The sequence below is a fragment of the Mercenaria mercenaria genome, chromosome 16 (assembly GCF_021730395.1).
Source record: "Mercenaria mercenaria strain notata chromosome 16, MADL_Memer_1, whole genome shotgun sequence".
Classification (NCBI taxonomy): domain Eukaryota; kingdom Metazoa; phylum Mollusca; class Bivalvia; order Venerida; family Veneridae; genus Mercenaria; species Mercenaria mercenaria.
The window spans coordinates 13,647,260-13,669,143 of NC_069376.1; the positions used below are offsets into that span (position 1 = coordinate 13,647,260).

At 35.6% G+C, this 21,884-nt stretch overlaps 1 protein-coding gene across 7 annotated transcripts in view; it reads left to right on the plus strand.

Annotated features, from left to right (window-relative positions):
• LOC123540438 (rho GTPase-activating protein 18-like) overlaps positions 1 to 8,861 on the plus strand; it is a 104,685-nt gene extending 95,824 nt beyond the window's left edge. For all 7 annotated transcript variants that reach the window (XM_053526127.1, XM_053526126.1, XM_053526125.1 and 4 more), the window contains one exon: positions 1,225 to 8,861. In XM_053526127.1, the coding sequence (XP_053382102.1) occupies positions 1,225 to 1,441 (217 nt within the window). In that variant the 3' untranslated portion in view covers positions 1,442 to 8,861. The remainder of the gene's footprint in view (positions 1 to 1,224) is intronic.
• Positions 8,862 to 21,884: the final 13,023 nt, after the last annotated feature.

Genomic DNA, 21,884 nt, shown 5'->3' on the forward strand with positions numbered 1-21,884 from the left:
TGACATACAGGCTGTAAATTGTAAAATCAAAGTCACGGTGATATCTAGGCTGTAAATGGTGACAGTCAAAGTCATGGGGACATCCAGGCTGTAAATGTTCAATCAGTAACTGGTGAGACTAGACCAGGGCTCTCAAATTTAATAAGATGCTTAATTGCCTTTTGATCTCTTCTATGTTGAGAGGTCAAAGGTCATGATTAGATAAGATTTAGCTAAAGGTATTAACCCTTAGCATGCTAGATAAATTGTCGTCTGCTGGAAATGTCATCTGCTAAAATTGTAAAGTTCATTCAATTTGCTCCAAAATTGGAAGAAATATTGTCAGAGTAGCAAACAGCTTGGAACCTGATCAGACGCCGATTTAATCGGCGTCTGATCTGGTTCCAAGCTGTTTGCAAAGGCTGTTAAATTCGCCTGCAGCAGGCTAAGGGTTAAGCAAACTTGTTTGGATAATGTAAGATTTTCATACACAGCTGGGTCTAATTATTAAAGAACAATATAGATAAATCAATTAAAGTGTATAATCCTGGGCTGTAGCTATAGGCTATAGAACAGTAATTCAGTCAAAAATGTGCTTCTGTGGTGTAGCCAAAAATTTCCCTAATAAATAAATCCTAATTTTTCTTATTTTGTGTAGACCAGGGCCCAGGTAAGCATGATTTCACATGTAGAATGAATTTTACATAAAATAGCGACATTCAGATGTTTTCCAGTTGTTTACTTGAAAATGAAAGTAGGGTGTTTATTCTCCAGGCCGCTTTCTGAAATGCTGCTATACAAGGGTACCTGACTTCAATAGACTTGCTTTTCACTGCTTCAACACCCAGTTTTCTTTTTGTTTTCTTGAAGCAAATGTATGAATGATGATGGAGTGAAAATCTAGAAACTGAATAAAAATTGATCTGAAGTAGCTGAATTTTATATGAAACAAAGAACAATTTCCTATATTGATATATAGTCTTTATGCATATTTTTTATCATGTAGTATAACCCTATGCTATAGATATAGGCATACTTTTATCATGGTGTATAACCCTGTGATGTTGATACAGGCATATATATATATCATGGTGTATAACCCTGTGATGTAGATACAGGCATATTTTTATCATGGTGTATAAACCCTATGATGTAGCTGTAGGCATATTTTTTATCACAGTGTATAACCCTGTGATGTAGCATTATGCGTATTTGCCTCAGCTGTGTCTGTTATTTCATTTTCAGGAACAGAAACACAGGTGTACAGAACTCTCACCATGGCCCTATCTATAACGATCCAAGAAATTACCAATCGGCTGGTGATGACACATTCTTGTTTGAAGTGGGCGGCAACGTTGGTGAACGGTGTTTACCACATGATACAAACATGTTGGCATTGTATAAAGTTAACCCTAATGCAGAATGGATAATTAAACAGCGGCAACGTTTTAAAGTTACATAGTAATCTTAGCATTGTGCTTTTTTGTATTTTAATATCTGAGAATAGTGAATGTTTAAGTTATTGAAATACAAGAGCTGTAAACAAAGTTGTGATATAAGAAACTTAAACAAGCACCCATATTTTATTGTGCAGTTATTATGAGTGCTAAAGATGCATGTGTTAAATATGCTAAAGGTACATGTGATAAATGTGCTAAAGATACATGTGATAAATATGCTAAAGATGCACGTGGTAAGTACGCTAAAGATGCACGTGAATATGCTGCTTTTATTCTGTCTGTGATTTGACAATCTAAGGAAATCCTTCAACCATGCTGTAGTATAGCAGGTCATAGATGACAATCATCAGGGAGGATCATCCCTTCAACAAAAGTAGGAATTTATTAAACATACTGTGGAAGGATTCCATTTGTGAGATGTCCAAGGAAGCCACGGGAGTGAATTGTTTTATGAAATGTTTTGATGATATACAGTAAACCTCACTTATAGGGAACTCGGATATAAGGAACAGTTTTCAATTCACCAACCTAATTCCTCCTTTATTCTATGTAAAAATCCTCGGCTATAGTGAACTCGGTTATAAGGAACACTCAGTTATAAGGAACACTTTAACCAGTCCCATAGTACGAAATTCAATAGAAAATACCTCGGTATAGTAGTGAACAGACATAAAGAATAAAAATAATTGCGAAACAGAAATAAACTGCATTATTTCATTTCTATGATATTCATGGATACGATAAAAAGAAAATATATAATAGCATCATTAACATTTACCAAATTCTAGAAGATAGTAGACTTATATATACTCAAAACTATGTACTAGAGCTACATGTATAAGGGTATTTCATGTTAACAGTATTGAACGAAAATAAATTATGGTCACGGTCATGGTCATACTTACCTAAACAAATGTGCTAATTACGCGTGATTAACAATGACAAACAGTGCTGTTTACCAAATTTCCAGTTGTAAAAAATAAAGCATAAAAATGGACAGTAGGAAACTATAGGTATAATTTACACTTTAATCCGTATGTATGCCGCTGTTGTTTAGTCGCAAGTCACTGTATGTCAAAACCCCCTACTTTTGAATCTGTATGGGTAGTCTAATTTAACATTTTTTTAAATAAAAATTTAGCTCATAGTGTTCGTTATACAAATTGTGTTCGTTATACAAACCTTGGTTACAATGAACTAGTTCGCTATACGGATAATAGTAACCTCGGTTATAAGGAATAATTTTTAGAGGTCTCAAGCTGTTCCTTATAAACGAGGTTTACTGTACTGTAATATTGCAGTCAAATTAATACAACGTCTGGTCAAAGAGTTTTTAACTCCTGGGCCTTAAGAATAAAAAGAGAGATTGAAAACCAGTCTTGGAACAGAACCTTCCCTTTGGTCAGTTTCAAAAGTGTATTCAGAAACAGCCAATCACATGCAAGAATTTATAGACTGATTTCTAAATTGAAGTTTTATAAATATGGACCCTGGAGTAGAAAAAAAGATAGACTAGTTTGTTCAAGCCCTTTAGAAAAAAAACTTGTTTTTAACTATGAGGGATGTAAAATGCATTGCAGGTTTTTGAGAGATCAGATAATTGAGAATTCGATTTTTATTCTCAAGAATTTTCTCTTAATTGTAAGACCCACCTTTTTAGCTCACCTGTCACGAAGCGACAAGGTGAGCTTTTGTGATCGCGCAGCGTCCATTGTCCGTCCGTGCGTGCGTAAACTTTTCCTTGTGACATCTCTAGAGGTCACAGTTTTCATGGGATCTTTATGAAAATGGGTCAGAATGTTCATCTTGGTAAATTCTAGGTCAAGTTCGAAACTGGGTCACGTGCGGCCAAAAAGTAGGTCAGTAGGTCTAAAAATAGAAAAACATTGTGACCACTCTAGAGGCCATAATTTTCAATGGATCTTCATGAAAATTGGTCAGAATGTTCACCTTGATGATTTCTAGGTCAAGTTCGAAACTGGGTCACGTGCGGCCAATAACTAGGTCAGTAGGTCTAAAAATAGAAAAACCTTGTGACCTCTCTAGAGGCCATAATTTTCATGGGATCTTCATGAAAAATGGTCAGAACGTTCACCTTGATGATATCTAGGTCGGGTTCGAAACTGGGTCACGTGCCATCAAAAACTAGGTCAATAGGTCAAATAATAGAAAAACCTTGTGACCTCTCTAGAGGCCATATTTTTAATGGGATTTGTATGAAAGTTGGTCTGAATGTTCATCTTGATGATATCTAGGTCAAGTTCGAAACTGGGTCACGTGCGGTCAAAAACTAGGTCAGCAGGTCTAAAAATAGAAAAATTTTGTGACCTCTCTAGAGGCCATATTTTTCATGGGATTTGTATGAAAGTTGGTCTGAATGTTCATCTTGATGATATCTAGGTCAAGTTCGAAACTGGGTCACGTGTGGTCAAAAACTAGGTCAGTAGGTCTAAAAATAGAAAAACCTTGTGACCTCTCTAGAGGCCATATATTTCATGAGGTCTTCATGAAAATTGGTCAGAATGTTCACCTTGATGATATCTAGGTCAAGTTCGAAAGTGGGTCACATGCCTTCAAAAACTAGGTCAGTAGGTCAAATAATAGAAAAACCTTGTGACCTCTCTAGAGGCCATATTTTTCATGGGATCTGTATGAAAGTTAGTCTGAATGTTCATCTTGATGATATCTAGGTCAAGTTCGAAAGTGGGTCACGTGCCTTCAAAAACTAGGTCAGTAGGTTAAATAATAGAAAAACCTTGTGACCTCTCTAGAGGCCATATTTTTCATGGGATCTGTATGAAAGTTGGTCTAAATATTTATCTTGATGATATATAGGTCAAGTTTGAAACTGGGTCAACTGTGATCAAAAACTAGGTCAGTAGGTCTTGAAATAGAAAAATCTTGTGACCTCTCTAGAGGCCATACCCTTGAATGGATCTTCATGAAAATTGGTCAGAATGTTCACCTTGATGATATCTAGGTCAAGTTCGAAACTGGGTCACGTGCCTTAAAAAACTAGGTCAGTAGGTCAAATAATAAAAAAACCTTGTGACCTCTCTAGAGGCCATACTTTTCATGGGATCTGTATGAAAGTTGGTCTGAATGTTCATCTTGATGATATCTAGGTCAGGTTTGAAACTGGGTCAACTGTGGTCAAAAACTAGGTCAGTAGGTCTAAAATTATTAAAATCTTTTGACCTCTCTAGAGGCCATATTTTTCAATGGATCTTCATGAAAATTGATCTGAATGATCACCTTGATGATATCTAGGTCAGTTTCGAAACTGGGTCACGTGCGGTCAAAAACTAGGCCAGTAGGTATAAAAATAGAAAAACCTTGTGACCTCTCTAGAGGCCATATTTTTCATGAGATCTTCATGAAAATTAGTGAGAATGTTCACCTTGATGATATCTAGTTAAAGTTTAAAACAGGGTCACGTACCTTCGAAAACTAGGTCAATAGGTCAAATAGTAGAAAAACCTTGTGACCTCTCTAGAGACCATATTTTTCAATGGATCTTCATGAAAATTGGTCAGAATTTTTATCTTGATAATATCTAGGTCAAGTTCAAAACTGGGTCACATGAGCTCAAAAACTAGGTCACTATGTCATATAATAGAAAAAAAAATGTCATACTCAAAACTGGGTCATGTGGGAAGATGTGAGCGATTCAGGACCATCATGGTCCTCTTGCTTCTAAATCTGCTTTTAAGTGTTACTTTGCATGAAATTTCTAACAGCGCATATATGATATTACATGTATATACCTATAGCTATCATTTTGTTAGCTCACCTGTCACATAGTGACAAGGTGAGCTTTTGTGATCACCCTTCGTCCGTCGTCTGTGCGTCCGTGCGTCAACAATTTCTTGTCTGCGCGATAGAGGTTTCATTTATGATTTTATTTTAACAAGACTTGCACGCAACTTGTATCACCATAAGATCTCGGTTCCTTTCTTGAAACAGCCAGATCCCATTATGGGTTCCAGAGTTATGGCCCCTGAAAGGGCCAAATTTAGCAATTTTGACCTTGTCTGCACAATAGCAGCTTTATTTATGATTTGATTTTTACCAAACTTGCACACAACTTGTATCACCATAAGATCTTGGTTCCTTTCTTGAACTGGCCAGATTCCATTATGGGTTCCAGAGTTATGGCCCCTGAAAGGGCCAAAATTAATTATTTTGACCTTGTCTGCACAATAGCAGCTTCATTTATGATTTGATTTTTACCAAACTTGCACACAACTTGTATCACCACAAGGTCTTGGTTCCTTTCTTAAACCGGCAAGATTCCTTTATGGGTTCCAGAGTTATGGCCCCTAAAAGGGCCAGAATTAGCTATTTTGACCTTGTCTGCACAATAGCAGCTTCATTTATAATTTGAATTTAATCAAACTTGCACAAAACTTGTGTCACCATAAGATCTCAGTTCCTTTCTTGAACAGGCTAGATCCCATAATGGGTTCCAGAGTTATGGCCCCTGAAAGGGCCAAAATTAGCTATTTTGACCTTGTCTGCACAATAGCAGCTTCATTTATGATTTGATTTTAACCAAACTTGCACACAACTTGTATCACCACAAGGTCTTGGTTCCTTTCTTGAACTGGCCAGATCCCATCATGGGTTCCAAAGTTATGGCCCCTTAAAGGTCCAAAATTGGCTATTTTGGCTTTTGCAGCCATATAGAGACTTCCTTTATGGTTTTATTTGATACAAACTTTCAAAATATCTTCAACAACAATAAATCTTAGATTCCATGACAAATCAGATCCAATCGTAGGTTCCAGAGTTATTTTATATCTGATTACCTCCCCTGATTGTAATCAAAATGGATTTATATCAGTAAGTACTTATAGGACTTATTTGAAATTTCATTATTGTCATTAGTTGGACTGAGACAATCAGGGTAGATAACTATTGACTGATTTTATGTCAAATTACCTCCCTTTATTTCAAATTAAAATGGGTATATCTCCGTAACTAATGAAGATACTGATCTGAAATTTCATTTATGCCAACAGATGGCAGATCCTTCTTTTGTTCACTTACAATAAATTTTTTAAAAATTTTTTCCCTTTTAGGTTACTATAAATAGCTTATTTTTAGTAACGTTTTTATTATTGGCCGTAGGGAAAAACCTAGACCACTTTTCTGTGGTACAACATGGATGGTACCTCCAATTTTTAGGTGCATTTTGACATATCTGTACCTTGTAAGAATTGTTTTTTCTTTCTGGTTAAATTTTTCCCTTTGTTGCTCCTGTCCTTTGGACTTAAATATTTTTACTGAGGACCTTCTTGTCCTCAAGTGCAATGATTACAGGTGAGCGATATAGGGCCATCATCTTGTTTTCTTATGTTATATATGGTTGAATAGGTTTTTCTTTTTAAATTGGGATGGTTGTAGGGGTTCTTATTTAAGCATAAAATGTTCAGTAATGTGAGAAAATAAAACTTTTAATAGTTGAAGTAATTTCTTATATAAACATGTTGATGACATACGCTTTGAAACATTCCAAGGAATGTATTTGAAATTTTAAAGTAACCTTGTAGGTCATTGGCAAGCTTACAATGGTAAAATGTAAAAATTCCAAGTAAGGTGTTAATGTGGTTGTCCTGACAAATGGGCCAGCATCTGTGCTGGGTCATAACTTGTTGTAAATTTGTGTTGTTCCTATACTGAATTGTGCTCTATAATGGCCATCTCACCACACTGGATATAATAGTTTTACTGTAGACCAGTCTGAAATTGCAGCCTTGCCATTGGTCAATTTCAAATTTGTGCTCCATAACAACCAATCAGATGCTGGAGTCTAGACTGTAGACCAGTCTTAGAATGCAGCCTTGCCATTGGTCAATTTCAATTTTGTGTTCCGTAACAACCAATCAGATGCTGGAGTCTAGACTGTAGACCAGTCTAAGAATGCAGCCTTGCCATTGGTCAATTTCAAATTTGTGCTCCGGAACAACCAATCAGATGCTGGAGTTTCCAGACTGGTCTACAAATTAAGTTTTATAACCTAAGTTAACCCAAGTTCAAAACTTTTAATTCAGGTAAAAGTTCTTTGATTTCATTTTTTTTTTTTTTTTTTTTTTAAAGAAAGAATTACCTGCCTTGTGGATAAATTGTTGTTTAAAATACCATGAAGCACTGTTGTGATAAATGATAAGTAAATTAACCAGTTTTAACTGGCCCTCAAAAATCTTAGTTCATGTGGGGAAGTTGGCAGTTACTTGCGGAGAACAGGTTTGTACTGATACAGAATCCAGGAACACTGGCTAGGTTAACTGCCCGCCGTGATATGACTGAAATACTGTTGAAAAACGGCGTTAAACCCCAACACAAACAAACAAAATCAAAAATCTTAGTAGATGTACAGTGATTTAAAATCAAGTCTTATGTGTTCAAATAAATGTAATGTCCTTTTTACCTCATCCGTCACATAGTGACAAGGTGAGCTTTTGTGATCACCCTTCGTCCGTCGTCTGTGCATGCGTCCATCCGTCCGTCAGTAATTTCTTGTCTGCATGATAGTGGTTTCATTTATGATTTTATTTAAACAAAACTTGCACACAACTTGTATCACCATAAGATCTTGGTTCCTTTCTTGAACTGGCCAGATCCCATTATGATTATGGGCTCCAGACTTATGGCCCCTGAAAGGGCCAAAATTAGCTATTTTGACCTTGTCTGCACAATAGCAGCTTTATTTATGATTTGATTTTTACCAAACTTGCACACAACTTGTATCACCATAAGATCTTGGTTCCTTTCTTGAACTAGCCAGATTCCTTTATGGATTCCAGAGTTATGGTCACTGAAAGGGCCAAAATTAGCTATTTTGACCTTGTCTGCACAATAGCAGCTTCTGTCTGTTGGTTAGCAACTTCCCTTTCGCTCTGTAACTCTTGAACCCCTTGAAGGATTTCAAAGAAACCTGACACAAATGTTCACCTCATCGAAACGACGTGCAGAGCGCATGTTTTGAATGGCTCACGTCAAGGTCAAGGTCACACTTAGGGGTCAAAGTTCATATGACATTGTTTTGTGTGTATTTTGCTCTGAATTTGCGTTTCATTGCAGTGCTCTTGTTTTTATTTGGCAGATACTTCTTTTGTTCACTTACAATATTTTTTTAAATTACTTTCCTTTCATGTTACTATAAATAGCTTATTTAGTAACTTTTTTTATTATTGGCCATAGGGAAAAACTGAGACCACTTTTCTGTGGTACAACATGGATGGTACCTCCAATTTTAGGTGTATTTTGACATATCTGTACCTTGTAAGATTTATTTTTCTTTTTGGTTAAATTTCTTCCCTTTAGTGTTCCTGTCCTATTGTTTTTGAGGTTCTGTCAATAACTGAAGAATGCTTAGGCCTACAAGCCTCAGATTTCATAGAATGATCACATATGGTTGTTAACACTGTAGAGGCAACATCTCTGACCCTATCTCCATGAAACTTGGTCAGATTGTTTTATCTTGATGATTCTGAGGCAATTTTTAACAGGTGAGCGATATAGGGCCATCATGGCCCTCTTGTTTGTGAATTTTTGTATCAAATGTATTTGTGCTGTGTTTGTTGTGTCCATATTTTGAGACTTAAATTTGGAACAATACAGTGTGGCATGTACCTCATCAATAATTGTAGGTCTCAGTATTGATTTGTCATACAGAGTACACATCTAAGTAGAATAACATAATCTCTTCTCATTTTTATGCTCCCCTTCAAAGAAGGAGGGGTATATTGTTCTGCAGATGTCAGTCAGTCTGTTGGTCAGTATGTAGACCAATCTGTTTCCGGATGATAACTCAAGAACGCTTGGGCCTAGGACATAAAAGTTGATAGGGAGGTTAGTTATAACCAGCAGATGACCCCTATTGATTTTGAGGTTAGTAGGTCAAAGGACAAGGTCACAATGATCCAGAACAGTTAAACGATTTCCGGATGATAACTCATGATTGCTAAGGCCTAGGATCATGAAAGTTGATAGTGAGGTTAGTCATGAGCAGCAAATGACCCCTATTGATTTTGAGATCAGTAGGTCAAATGTCAGTGACCCGGAACAGTTAAATGACTCAAGAACACTTGGGCCCAGGATCTTTAAAGTTGATAGGTAGCTTTATCATGACCAGCAAATGACCCCTATTGATTTCGAGGTCAATAGGTCAAAGGTCAAGGTCACAGTGACCCGGAACAGTTTTTCTTGACGATTATTTGAGAACGTTTGGGCCTAGGATCACAAAACTTGATAGGGAAGTAGATCATGATCAGCAGATGACCCCTATTGATTTTGATGTCAGGAAGTTAAAGGTCAAGGTCACAGTGACCCAAAACACAGTTAAATGGTTTCCAGATAATAACTCAAGAACGCTTGAGCTTAGGATCATGAAAATTGATAGGGAGGTTGGTCATGACCAGCAGATGACCCCTATTGATTTTGAAACCAGAGGTAGAGGTCACAGTGACCCAGAACAGTTAAACCATTTCCAGATGATAACTTGAGAATGCTTCAGCCTAGGAATGTGAAAGTTGATAGGGAGATTAATCGTGATCAGCAGATGATTTTGATTTTGAGGTCAATAGGTCAAAGGTCAAGGTCACATTGACCCAGAACAGTAGAACTTTTGTGTACAGTGACCAAATAATTTCTGTTCCTTGTGCAATTACTGAATGCATCAATGGGGGCATTTCGTGTTCTACGAGCTCTTGTTACTTAAGATACTGTGTAATTCAAGCCCATTTGGAATAGAAGATATTTGAGCTGTTAGAAATAATTGAATGAAGTAAAAGTTAGGTTTTCAGGTGAGATGATGTAATTTTAGAGACAGTTTTGTTACCATACCTACAATTCAACCTAGCTATAGGTAATTTCAGAAGATCTGTACCACACTAAACTATGTCAGTGAGACAGTTGTACTTTATTTCATTTGAACACGGGATAAAAGCACTGAAATTGAAAGAGTGGGAGGTCCAACTTATCTCAATGCAAATGAAGTTGTCAAATACATGCATATTGTATTACATCAGAAAATGTTTTAAATCCAATGAAATAAATTCAGATATGTTTTTTAAGCTGAAAATTAGATTAAAATGTTATTTGTACATTTGTAAACAATTAAGAAAAACTGTAGCATTTACCATGAAGTTTGACATTGCACTGAAATGACTCATTACAAAGTTTTTAACCATACAATTAGTTCATTGTTCCCTTATACCCCAGTCACACATACGGCGCGGATAGCTACGTGTAGCCACGGATAGAAACGTCGTAATCCGTATCGATCCGTACCTGAGCCGTACCTCAAAGTTATAATCCGTACCAACACTTGGTCAAAACGTATTCAAGACTTATCCAAAACGTGCAAGTTTCTCCAATGTTTGAACAAACTTATTCATCCGTAGTTAAACGTACTAAAGCATAGTTTTCCGTACTGAAACGTACCTAGCCGTAGCTGAACATAGTTATCCGAGACTGCCCGTAATTAAGCGTAGTTCAACGTAGTTCACCGCAGACCTGTCCAAGCATTGGGCAAGTTGCCAGACGCAGTAAAACTTAATTCAACGTAGTACCCCGTAGTTATCCGTACTTATTCGCGTCCTGTATTGTTTTGTTTGTTCCCCGTTTCTTGCCATTTTTCCCGTAGTAAGACGTACTGCTCCATACTTATCCCCCCACAGACCAGTCCCATCCGCACTGTACCTCAACGCACAGACATATCCGTATGTGTGACTGTATAGCTTTAACTTGTGTCATACAGGTGTATAGGGAAATGTAAGGTAGGATTATTATTTAGGTCATTGGTTGATCTCTGGTTACTGTATCTAGCAGAGGGATGTATCGAGTGTTCAGCTGGAAACAAGCCAGTTCATGATTTTATCTTGCCAATTATCCTTCAGTTTTTGCTGACAAACCAACTACAAAATATGTACCAGACAGTCACACACATAATACAGTAGAAACTCTGAAAACAAGACCCTGTTTGGACCAAGTCAAAAGTCCGGTTTTCAGAGGATTTTGCACAAATTTCTGAGAGGGTTTATATATAAATACATTAAAATGTTTTGCACTTTACAAACTTATCTTTTATAATAGCTAATATACAAAATACAAACAAACATACAAATGTTTTTCACACCTACTTAGGCAACATTTGTACAGTAATTGTTAGTTGATAAACACAAATGAGTTATGTTTTTAAAATCAATTCAGTGTGATAATACACACAAATTTTTACACTTACTGTCCGGTTTTTAGAGGATTTTTTATGTACAATATTACTTTGTGGCTAGGAAAAACTGTCTGGTTTTCAGAATTCAGAGTTTCCAGTACTCGGAGTGCTTTTTAACTGTACTAATTAGGGAAAAACTTGGGACTTTGAAAATCGTCCGATTTTCAGAGGATTCCGGTTTTTGGAGGGTCCGGTTTTCAGAGTTTATACTGTATGAAATTGCTAACCAAAATTGAATATTTTGGTTAGCACTTTACAAATAAAAATGCAGGAGGAAAAAAAAAGGTAAAGTTTCTTGGGGTTTTCGGCTTAAGTCCCTACCTGGAATGGATTGAACAACTTGTTCCCACCAAGACACGGCAGGTGTCATATTTTCCACCCAGGCATCCAGTCTAGGCCAATACTGCTGGTGGAAACAGTATCAGTTTAAGTAAATCACCCAGCACTGAACACTAGTAGGGGTATCAGTTGATATCAACCTGCTAACCACTGACTCCCTGAGAAAACTTGATTTTTTTATGTAAGTAAACATACCACATCAGCTGAATGGTAGTGTCTGCTTTCAGTGTCAGAGGTTGGGTTTGATCACTAGCCTTGTCATACATAAGATGTGGAAAATGGTACTGATAGCTCCATGTTTGGCACTCTCCTATTTAAAGGGTTGTACTAGGAGGTGAAGTAATCCAAATACTTGATTGTAATTGTCTTCTGAATTCATATAAGATATTTACACATCATTTTGAATATAAACTATAATTTAATCAGCCACTCAGCTGTTAGAATTAGCAGTCTCTTTAATGTAGAAAAATTTTCTGTCAATGAACTTTGTAAGAATTGTCTCTCCATAAAGTCTGTAAGGATTATCTCTCCATAAAATCTGTAGGATTATCTGTCGATGAAATTTGTAAAGCATGGAACACAGCATATTGATCTTTGCTAATTAGTACTTGTGTGTAGTTACTATCATATATGCATGTTTAAATACCAGCATTATTGTAATCCTTGTATAAATTGTGTGTTCACTATGGACTATTCGGTTTAAATTGTCATATAACAATATGATTTTGAATTGTTATATAACAGTTTAATATTGAATTATTATAAAACTATATAATATTGAATATGTTATATATATTTTTCTCACAAAATCAAGCGCGATATGCATAATGTTTTAGTTTTGTCAATGTTATCACTTATTCTTTAAGAAAATTAAATTTGTATTAAACCCTGAAGGTAAAGGCAGTTAAATCCTTCATTTTTAAAAATTGCTCCTCCAGAATATGTGACTTCTTTGTCCAGCATTAGTTGTCTCCCCTTGTATAATTTGTCTATGAAAAATCCAGTTTACACAATGGAAGGGAATGAAATGTTAATAAAAGAAATGAAATTATTGCCAAGTTAAACCTGGACTGGGGGTGAATATATTTGTTCTATATAATCATAATGTTGTCACTTTTTGGACTTGATTAGTTAGTGAAAAGAAGAATGTACATCAAAAGTAAAATTCAAAAACTTTAAAAATATCTTGGAATAATCTAGATACTGTGATACATGAAGAGCAAAAACCATGGATTAGCAAACCTGATATACACTTCCATACTGCATGTTCCAGTCATAAATTGCAAGTAACTAGTAGTTAACACAAAGGTAGGTCTATATAAATCAGTTTTTTTGTTACTTTGATATTAAATGCTGAAGGCTTTTTTATGCCCCCTCACATTTATGTGTGGGGAGGGGGAGGGGAGGGGGGCATGTAGCCATGCTGCTGTCTGTACATCAAAATCTTGTGTGTACAACTCTTCCCACACTAATAGTCTGATTTATTTCAAACTTTCACAATTGGCAAACTAGATGTACAGATGACCATAAAGAAAGGAATTTTTCTGTGACTATTTTTTGTAACAGTTATGGCCCTTCTGATAGTTGTTGTTATATTGAATGTAGAGAAAAATCTTGTGTGTGCAACTCCTCCAATTCTGTTAGCCTGATTTGTTTCAAACTTTCACAGATGAACAAGCTTGATGTGCAGATGACCAGGATTTTTTTTCTATTTATATCTTTACTGCTGTTATGGACCTTTGGTAGCTTTTACTGTAAGAAGATGGCACAGTATGTGTGGAATACGTGTTCTATGGACACAATTTCTGATTTTTTTTATGAGGTACTAGTGAGTTTTGTATAATTTTGGTTATATTCTCTATATTGTTATATGTGTTGTAATTTTCAGAAAGTAGATTTTATATTATATTATGTTACAAGTATGGCATATAACATGAAATATTTATAGTTTATTCATTGTTGAAGATTCAGAAAGAAGAAAAATATTCACATTCCAATGAAGTTAATTTTGTTTGTTTTTTTCATTTCATCCCAATTTTTGGCCAGCCACTGATAGTTTATGTATACCCACAACACCACTGATTCATGGGCCTCTGTGACAATTTTGGTAAAGGCACAGATTTTTAGCCACTCAACAGCCACCACAGTCATTTGGAAACCCATTTCTGTATATATTTCTTCCAAATTGCCATCATGCAAACTTGAGGAAGGTCCATAAGTGCAAGATACAAAAAAGTTATTTTAACACTGTATACAGTATAACAAAATAGGCTTGGGAGCAACAAAATATAAAATTTAATATATAAAACAGAAATTCATATTATACAATAACTTTAAATGGAATACAATGCTTTGGATGTTTAACTATTTAGTAAACATACTTAATAATTTGACCGGAATTTAAATATTCCCATTTACCTTTAATAAGATTAGCTTAAATCATTGCTTTGGAAAATTTTGTTAACCTACTGATAAAGTGCAGAAAATGTACGCTATTTTATTTGCAAATCTGAAACATTTAAGTTCAGCAAATTCATGATCCTGATTACTCTTTCTTAAATATTGAAATCTTTGTAAAGTAAGTTAAATGAAAGAGGATCAATAACAAAAAAAAATTGGGATTGCCTTTCAGTTAGCAATACTGAAGACATTAACTAAGTAAATATGAGGATTGATAGTAACGCCGAGGTTATTGACTTAGTAACACCGAGGATATTGGCTTAGTAACATCGAGGATATTGACTTAGTAACACCGAGGATATTGGCTTAGTAACACCGAGGATATTGACTTAGTAACACCGAGGATATTGGCTTAGTAACACCGAGGATATTGACTTAGTAACATCGAGGATATTGACTTAGTAACATCGAGGATATTGGCGTAGTAACACCGAGGATATTGGCTTAGTAACACCGAGGATATTGGCTTAGTAACACCGAGGATATTGGCTTAGTAACATCGATGATATTGACTTAGTAACACCGAGGAAATTGACTTAGCAATACTGAGGATATTGACTGTAACACCGAGGATATTGACTTAGCAATGCTGAGGACATTGACTACACATTGCTGAAGAAATTGACTTAGCAATGTTGAGGATATTGACATAGCAACTCGGAGGACATTGACTTAGCAACGCAGAGGATATTTACTCAGCAATGCTTAGGATATTGACTTAGCAACGCTGATGATATTGACTAAGAAATGCTGAGGATATTAACTTGGCAACGCTGAAAGCATTGACTTGGCAACGCTGAAGATATAAAGTTAGGTTGAGTATTATTAACTTAAAATGTTGAGCGTTTTGACTTAGCAACGCTGATGATATAATGTAAAGTTAGTAACGCTGTTGATACTGGCTTCGAAATACTGTGGATATTGACATAGCAACGCTGAGGATATTGAAATAGCAACGCTGTGACCATTGACTTAGCAACGTTGATGATATGAAGTTAGCAACGCTTAAGGATATTGACACAGAAACGCTGTGAGCATTGACTTAGCAACGTTGATGATATGAAGTTAGCAACGCTTAAGGATATTGGCATAGAAATGCTGTGAGCATTGACTTAGCAACGTTGATGATATGAAGTTAGCAACGCTTAAGGATATTGACATAGAAACGCTGTGAGCATTGACTTAGCAACACTTAAGGATATGAAGTAAATAACGCTGAAGCATACAGGGACGTTTTTCGTGGGTGTTTTAAGTGAGAAAAGAAGCAAAATTGAGAAATAAAAAAAAAAACATGTTACTTCTGTACATGGGGGCTCTGACCCTAACCCTTAAGGCCTCCAACTTAAAATTACCGATGTTGATTCGAAACGTCACTCGAGGAGTAGAATTTTCGTGTGAGAAACTCGTCAAACTGGCTCGCAGAAAGAGGGAAACTGGGGTCTTTCTCCACCAACAATAGCTGGCTGGCTCGCAGAAAGAGGGAAACTGGGGTCTTTCTCCACCAACAATAGCTGGCTGGCTCGCAGAAAGAGGGAAACTGGGGTCTTTCTCCACCAACAATAGCTGGCTGGCTCGCAGAAAGAGGAACTGGGGTCACATAGCTGCTGGCTCGCAGAAAGAGGGAAACTGGGTCTTTCTCCACCAACAATAGGTGGCTGGCTCGCAGAAAGAGGGAAACTGGGGTCTTTCTCCACCAACAATAGCTGGCTGGCTCGCAGAAAGAGGGAAACTGGGGTCTTTCTCCACCAACAATAGCTGGAAATTCCGCCGTATCAGGATGACACGGAATCGAACGCGATCAAAGAATTCTGTAAATAAGTTCTGCAAACAATGGTTATTTTCTAATATGTCTTAGAAACATTTGCCATAAACACCTTTAAGATTTTGTAATCTGCTCAGTGAAAACTTGGCCCTTTTCAATAATTTTACAGAAATCCTGAAGTAATTCAATGAAGGTCTCTTCTCCGGTCCATTTAGACGCCATACCAATATTGAACTTCGATGTTAGAATTGTATAGAATCTGCATTCGGTCATATTCAGTTTTAGGAATATACATTGGTTTAGGTATATATTCGGTTATGAAATGGTCTGTGAAATTCTTTGCCATTTAATTTTCAAATTTATATTTACGTGGAATATCTAGATACTGTGATTAGGCCTGTCACGAAAACCTCTGTTGTTGTAATTAGTTTCCATTATCTTCTAACTTCATGACAAAGTTTCACTTTATTATATTAAATTGCAACTGTGTCAGATACAATGAGCTCCAAAACGGCAATAAAGTACTCTTGTCTTCTGTGCTGTAACATTGCCCCATTTCTTGAATAACATTGTAACATTTTGTGTTATAACATTGCGTCATTACTTACATGACTCAATGGTCAAATATGGTTTAAATAATGGACCTTGTGTGAAACTAGTCACAGAACTAAGAGAGATATCAAGAATGAAGGTCGTAATCGCAGCAGTATTGGCATTCGCCGCTGTTTGTAAGTAGTACCATTTTCTTTAAGATTCTAAGCGAACTTTATTTTTTTTAAAGTTTAGAGTAAATTTATTGAGGTTTTATGTTCATTAATATTTGACATGTTGTTTTAAAGGGACTGGCCTCCAGATTGTTCGACAAAAAACAACAACAAAATACTTTTGTAGATATCTGGAAATAAATGCTCTATTTCGTCGTTTAAAGGCTTTAAAACTTAATTACTGACAAACTATATGTTACAGAAACATAAGTTACTGTTTTTGTTGTTCCATACAACAAGTGCAAAACATTCAATGATGGAAGTTCCTGTACTATTGGTCCAAAACTTTGGAATGAACTGCCGTTAGAACTACGCAAAAAAAACTTGAGATACTGTATTTCAGAGATTTCGCGGTATTGTTTTAAATTTTTTGATAACTGTTTATTATGCGAACAGCCGGTGATTGTACTTAAATTTTTGTAAAAGGTTTTACATTAATTAAACACGAATGTTAGTAAGGCTCTACGGGTAGGGTAGTGTGTAGTATTTCTTTCACAATGGTATTTGATGGCACCATTAACCGGGGTGGGGGTTAAACCTCTATATGCAGCTGGTCTGGGCGTACCATGTGATGCTTTAAGCACTGGTATTCGCAAAAGGGGTAAAATGACCTCAAGGGGAGGGGTGCGGTCATGACTGTTTGTTACAATAAGGCTGTTATTATTATTATTATAATTTTCCTTATTAATATTGTCATAATAATAGTTATTATTATTACTATTATTAAAATTATTATTATTATGTACAACGCCATTGAATATATCATTGTATAAAAATAGGCGTTCAATCAAATTATTTAGTTTTTACTACTTTTTTACGATGAAAATTGAAAAGCATTTGTAACGCGTTACTCCAGATAAACTGTTTCGATCATAAATATCTATATACTAAAGTCATAATTCACTAATTCCTCTATTGGCTCTATTGATTATGACTACGGGAAAATGTCTTTATTGCCGCGGCGGTCCGGGGCTCGGTTCCCGACGCGGTCATCTTTTTTTTTTTTGATTTGGAGCTTTTATTTTTTTTAAAAAACAAAAAACAAATCTTATTCTAACGTTCATAGAATTTTTTATAAAATAGACTCTATTTTGACAGGCGTCACTGTTCATAGTCAGGATTTTCATGCTTTTTCAGTGACAATTTAAGGTTAAAACTTTGAGGTAGGACTGGGGCAGGTCTTTAACATTCATAGAGGGCAAAAGGTCAATTTAGCATTTCTTCAGAAATTTATAAAGCAATAAGCCCGCATTGAGTAAGGGATAGTGTGTTTAAGCACATAATAAATAATAAAAAATGATTTGATTACAGTTGTGTATGCAGAGAGATGTGTGGGACCAATAGACTGCCAAATCACAATGTGTGCTAACGGAAGTAAAGTGATCTGTGAACGAGAAGAATGCACGTGCTCGCCAATACCAACAAGTAATAATTTTCCATTTACCTTATTGCTTTTGTTAATTGTAGAGAAATGGATAAATATTCTAATTAAAACATTTCACTTTTACCCTGATACCAGTAAACATTTTAAACTGAATATACTAGGCTTATGTTATTAGATAATCGCTTGAAACGTAAAAAAAATCGCCAGATCTATTAAACTTGCCGAAATATAAAAGTATAAAAGATGACGGCTTTCACAGTTAAATTTTATACTTAAAAAACCTAACTAACCCACCATTTCAGATTTATACTTTTTAATTAAGCATTCATTTTTATCAGCACGTTATTTATAACATATCAACTACCATTTTTTTTTTGCTATCAGCGCATAATTCTTTTTATTGTTAGAATCGTTTATATATGTAATGAGTGTGAAATATTTTGAATCAAACATACGATATTGTTCATACACAAACAAATTCATGTTTACATAGATACTATGGTGACATAAAGGGGACGTGCGATTTTTCTCTATATATTTTTATTTATATTTTGTTGCACAGAAATCAAAACATGTGTTCGAACTCAGAATATGTTATATGCACCTACCGCCAAATGATATACCTATATTGTAAATATACCTGTACATGTACTTTTTTTTTTTCTGAAAAAAAAAACAAAACCCCAAACAAAAAAAAAACAACCGTGAAACAACAAATTTGTTCGTATATTGACAAACAAAAATAGCGGAATGATCAAGTCGGCTGTTTCTTTTTCTTTTTTTAACTTGAACTTATAAATTTATATTTTGCCTCCTTAACCCCAACATTTGAGCGTCCATCCGTCTGTCAGTTATCGAAAGGGTTAAATTAATAAGTTTGTTTTCGTTATTTCCGTCCTTAATGACATTTTCTGACTTTGATCGGTAAAGAGATAGTAAAACCACACGTCACGTAACTTATGCCTCCGTAAGACGATGTGGAGTAACTGTTGATTTTGTGTCAAATATGAAATTTAGGCATAAAATCCCTAAAATAAGACATGAAAACAAAAGATAATGGACATTGCCTTTAAAATAGTGATGTTAATATTCATGTGTTTGTCCTGTAATCTGTCCATGTAGGTTGTACTACTCGCGACGACTGTCTCAATACCGGAAAGAGGTGCACAAACCGTGGAAAAGCCTGGCATTGCGTCGACAACGAATGTAAATGCTATTAAAAAGGTGACTTTTCTATAATCAATTTAAAACAATACAATATTAACCGGGGGAAAAGGAAGTCTAGACACACTACCTACAGCATTCTAGTCACACTACCTAATGTATTTTAGGTGCACTACCTAGCTATTGTATTCTAGGTAAATTATCTCGTATATTCTAGGTTCACTGTTTACTGTAAGCACATGATCTACTGTATTCTAGGCACTCAATCTGCTGTATTCTAGACTCGATATCTACTGTATTCTAGGCACTCAATCTGCTGTATTCTAGACTCGATATCTACTGTATTCTAGGCACTCAATCTGCTGTATTCTAGACTCGCTATCTACTGTATTCTAGGCACTCAATCTGCTGTATTCTAGACTCGATATCTACTGTATTTTGGGCACACAATGTGCTGTATTTTAGGTATACTATATGTTGAAATCTATGAACACTATTAACTGTGTTCTAGGCACACTGCCTAATGTATTCTAGGCACAGTATATACTGTATTCTGGGCACACAATGTACTGTATTCTAGGCACTTAAAATAATGTATTCTAGGAACACTATCTAGTACTGTATATTCTAAGCACATTACAGTATTTAGCCTATATTCTAGGCACACAGCAGTATCTAGCCTTTATTCTAGGCACATTACAGTATCTAGCCTATATTCTAGGCACACAGCAGTATCTAGCCTTTATTTTAGGCACATTACAGTATTTAGCCTATATTCTAGGCACACAGCAGTATCTAGCCTTTATTCTAGGCACATTACAGTATCTAGCCTATAGGAAAGAATAAACATTAGATAAAATTTGATGCTTCAAAATTTTATTTTTTATTTCAGGATAAAGAAAAAACAACAAAGAAAAACAGAAACTCCCGGTGGTTATTTGTAAGATATGCAAACACATTTGTACTTAGAAGAGATTAATTAAAAAAGTTTATAAATTGCATTGTGTTTTAATTTATTTACATATTTTAGAGGACTTAGAACGAACTACTGCAGACTACATAGATAGATGTCTTTTCATTTTGAATTTATTAAACGAGTTTTATCAATTCTATTTAACGCGTGTAATAAATTCATTGTGGAAAGCGCAAATGTACTATTCTTTACACCACATGTAAATTTTTTTATCTGCTGAAACATCAACATGTCTTCTTTCTTTATCTGCTATATACCAAATAAATTCGACCAACGTCTCAGGACTACACTTATAACGGCGTCAACGTCAAAGCTTTATTACAATAGTGTATCATCAAATTTATGTAGAGCTAATGGCTTTATTTCATTTCAACGACGCTTAGAATATGCTAAAATTTGATATTACAGAATGTGCTCTGAATTGTACAGCTCGAGTTGATTTAGCCCACGAGACCAAAGTGCTACTCGGCACAAAACAGCAAGAGCATTGCCACCATCACAACCCACACTCTTCTTTCATTATATATTCTTTACTTACGTTAGTAACTGGTTATTATGACTATCCGGTAACTACGAATAAAGTGCAGGGAAAACAAGATTATTAATAACAAAATAGTTCATCAAAGCGTATAATGTTATGATCAGCGGATGAATACATGTTATACAAATTATACAAGGGATTCAAGTAATATGAGCTCAGATTTTTACAATTTGGAATTCGTTAATTTTCTAGTAGCTTTATTGCGACGGGTAAACAGTGTAATGTATGTTTAGGCCTATTATTTATTTTAAGATAAAAAAGTGATGTAATATACTCGCCACAACCTCCACCTTGACCCCGCCTGCCTCCACCCAAACCCTGACCCCGCCCTGACGCCGCCTATCCTGGCGGCTCCTACCCAGCACTGACCCCTACCGCCTCTTCACAAACACTGATACCGGCCGCTTCCATCCTAACACCGAATAGGCTACACCCGCCTCCACAACAATACTGTGTGACAGTTTACTAAAGTAACCTTACTAAGATCATAAAAGGCATGACGTGTCTGCATATTTCCAAGTTAACCTAGAAGTACGTCAAACCAGCTTTGAAGAAAGAGGATGCCTGTAATTATCAAACTCAACTGTGTTTCATGACAGCAAATATATTGTCATAAATTCCTGATGTGCAAACTGCATATTAATTCAAATTTCCTCCTTTAAAGCCATGTCGATATCCTAAATAAACATGCTTATATCGAAAATGTCACTGGCATTTAAGACTATATCTAAGACATTAGCACACTGCTCTTATGGAACAAGCATTTTTATATAACACTTTTTTTTCATATCCAAAACGCCTGTTTTTCGAAAACACTTTTA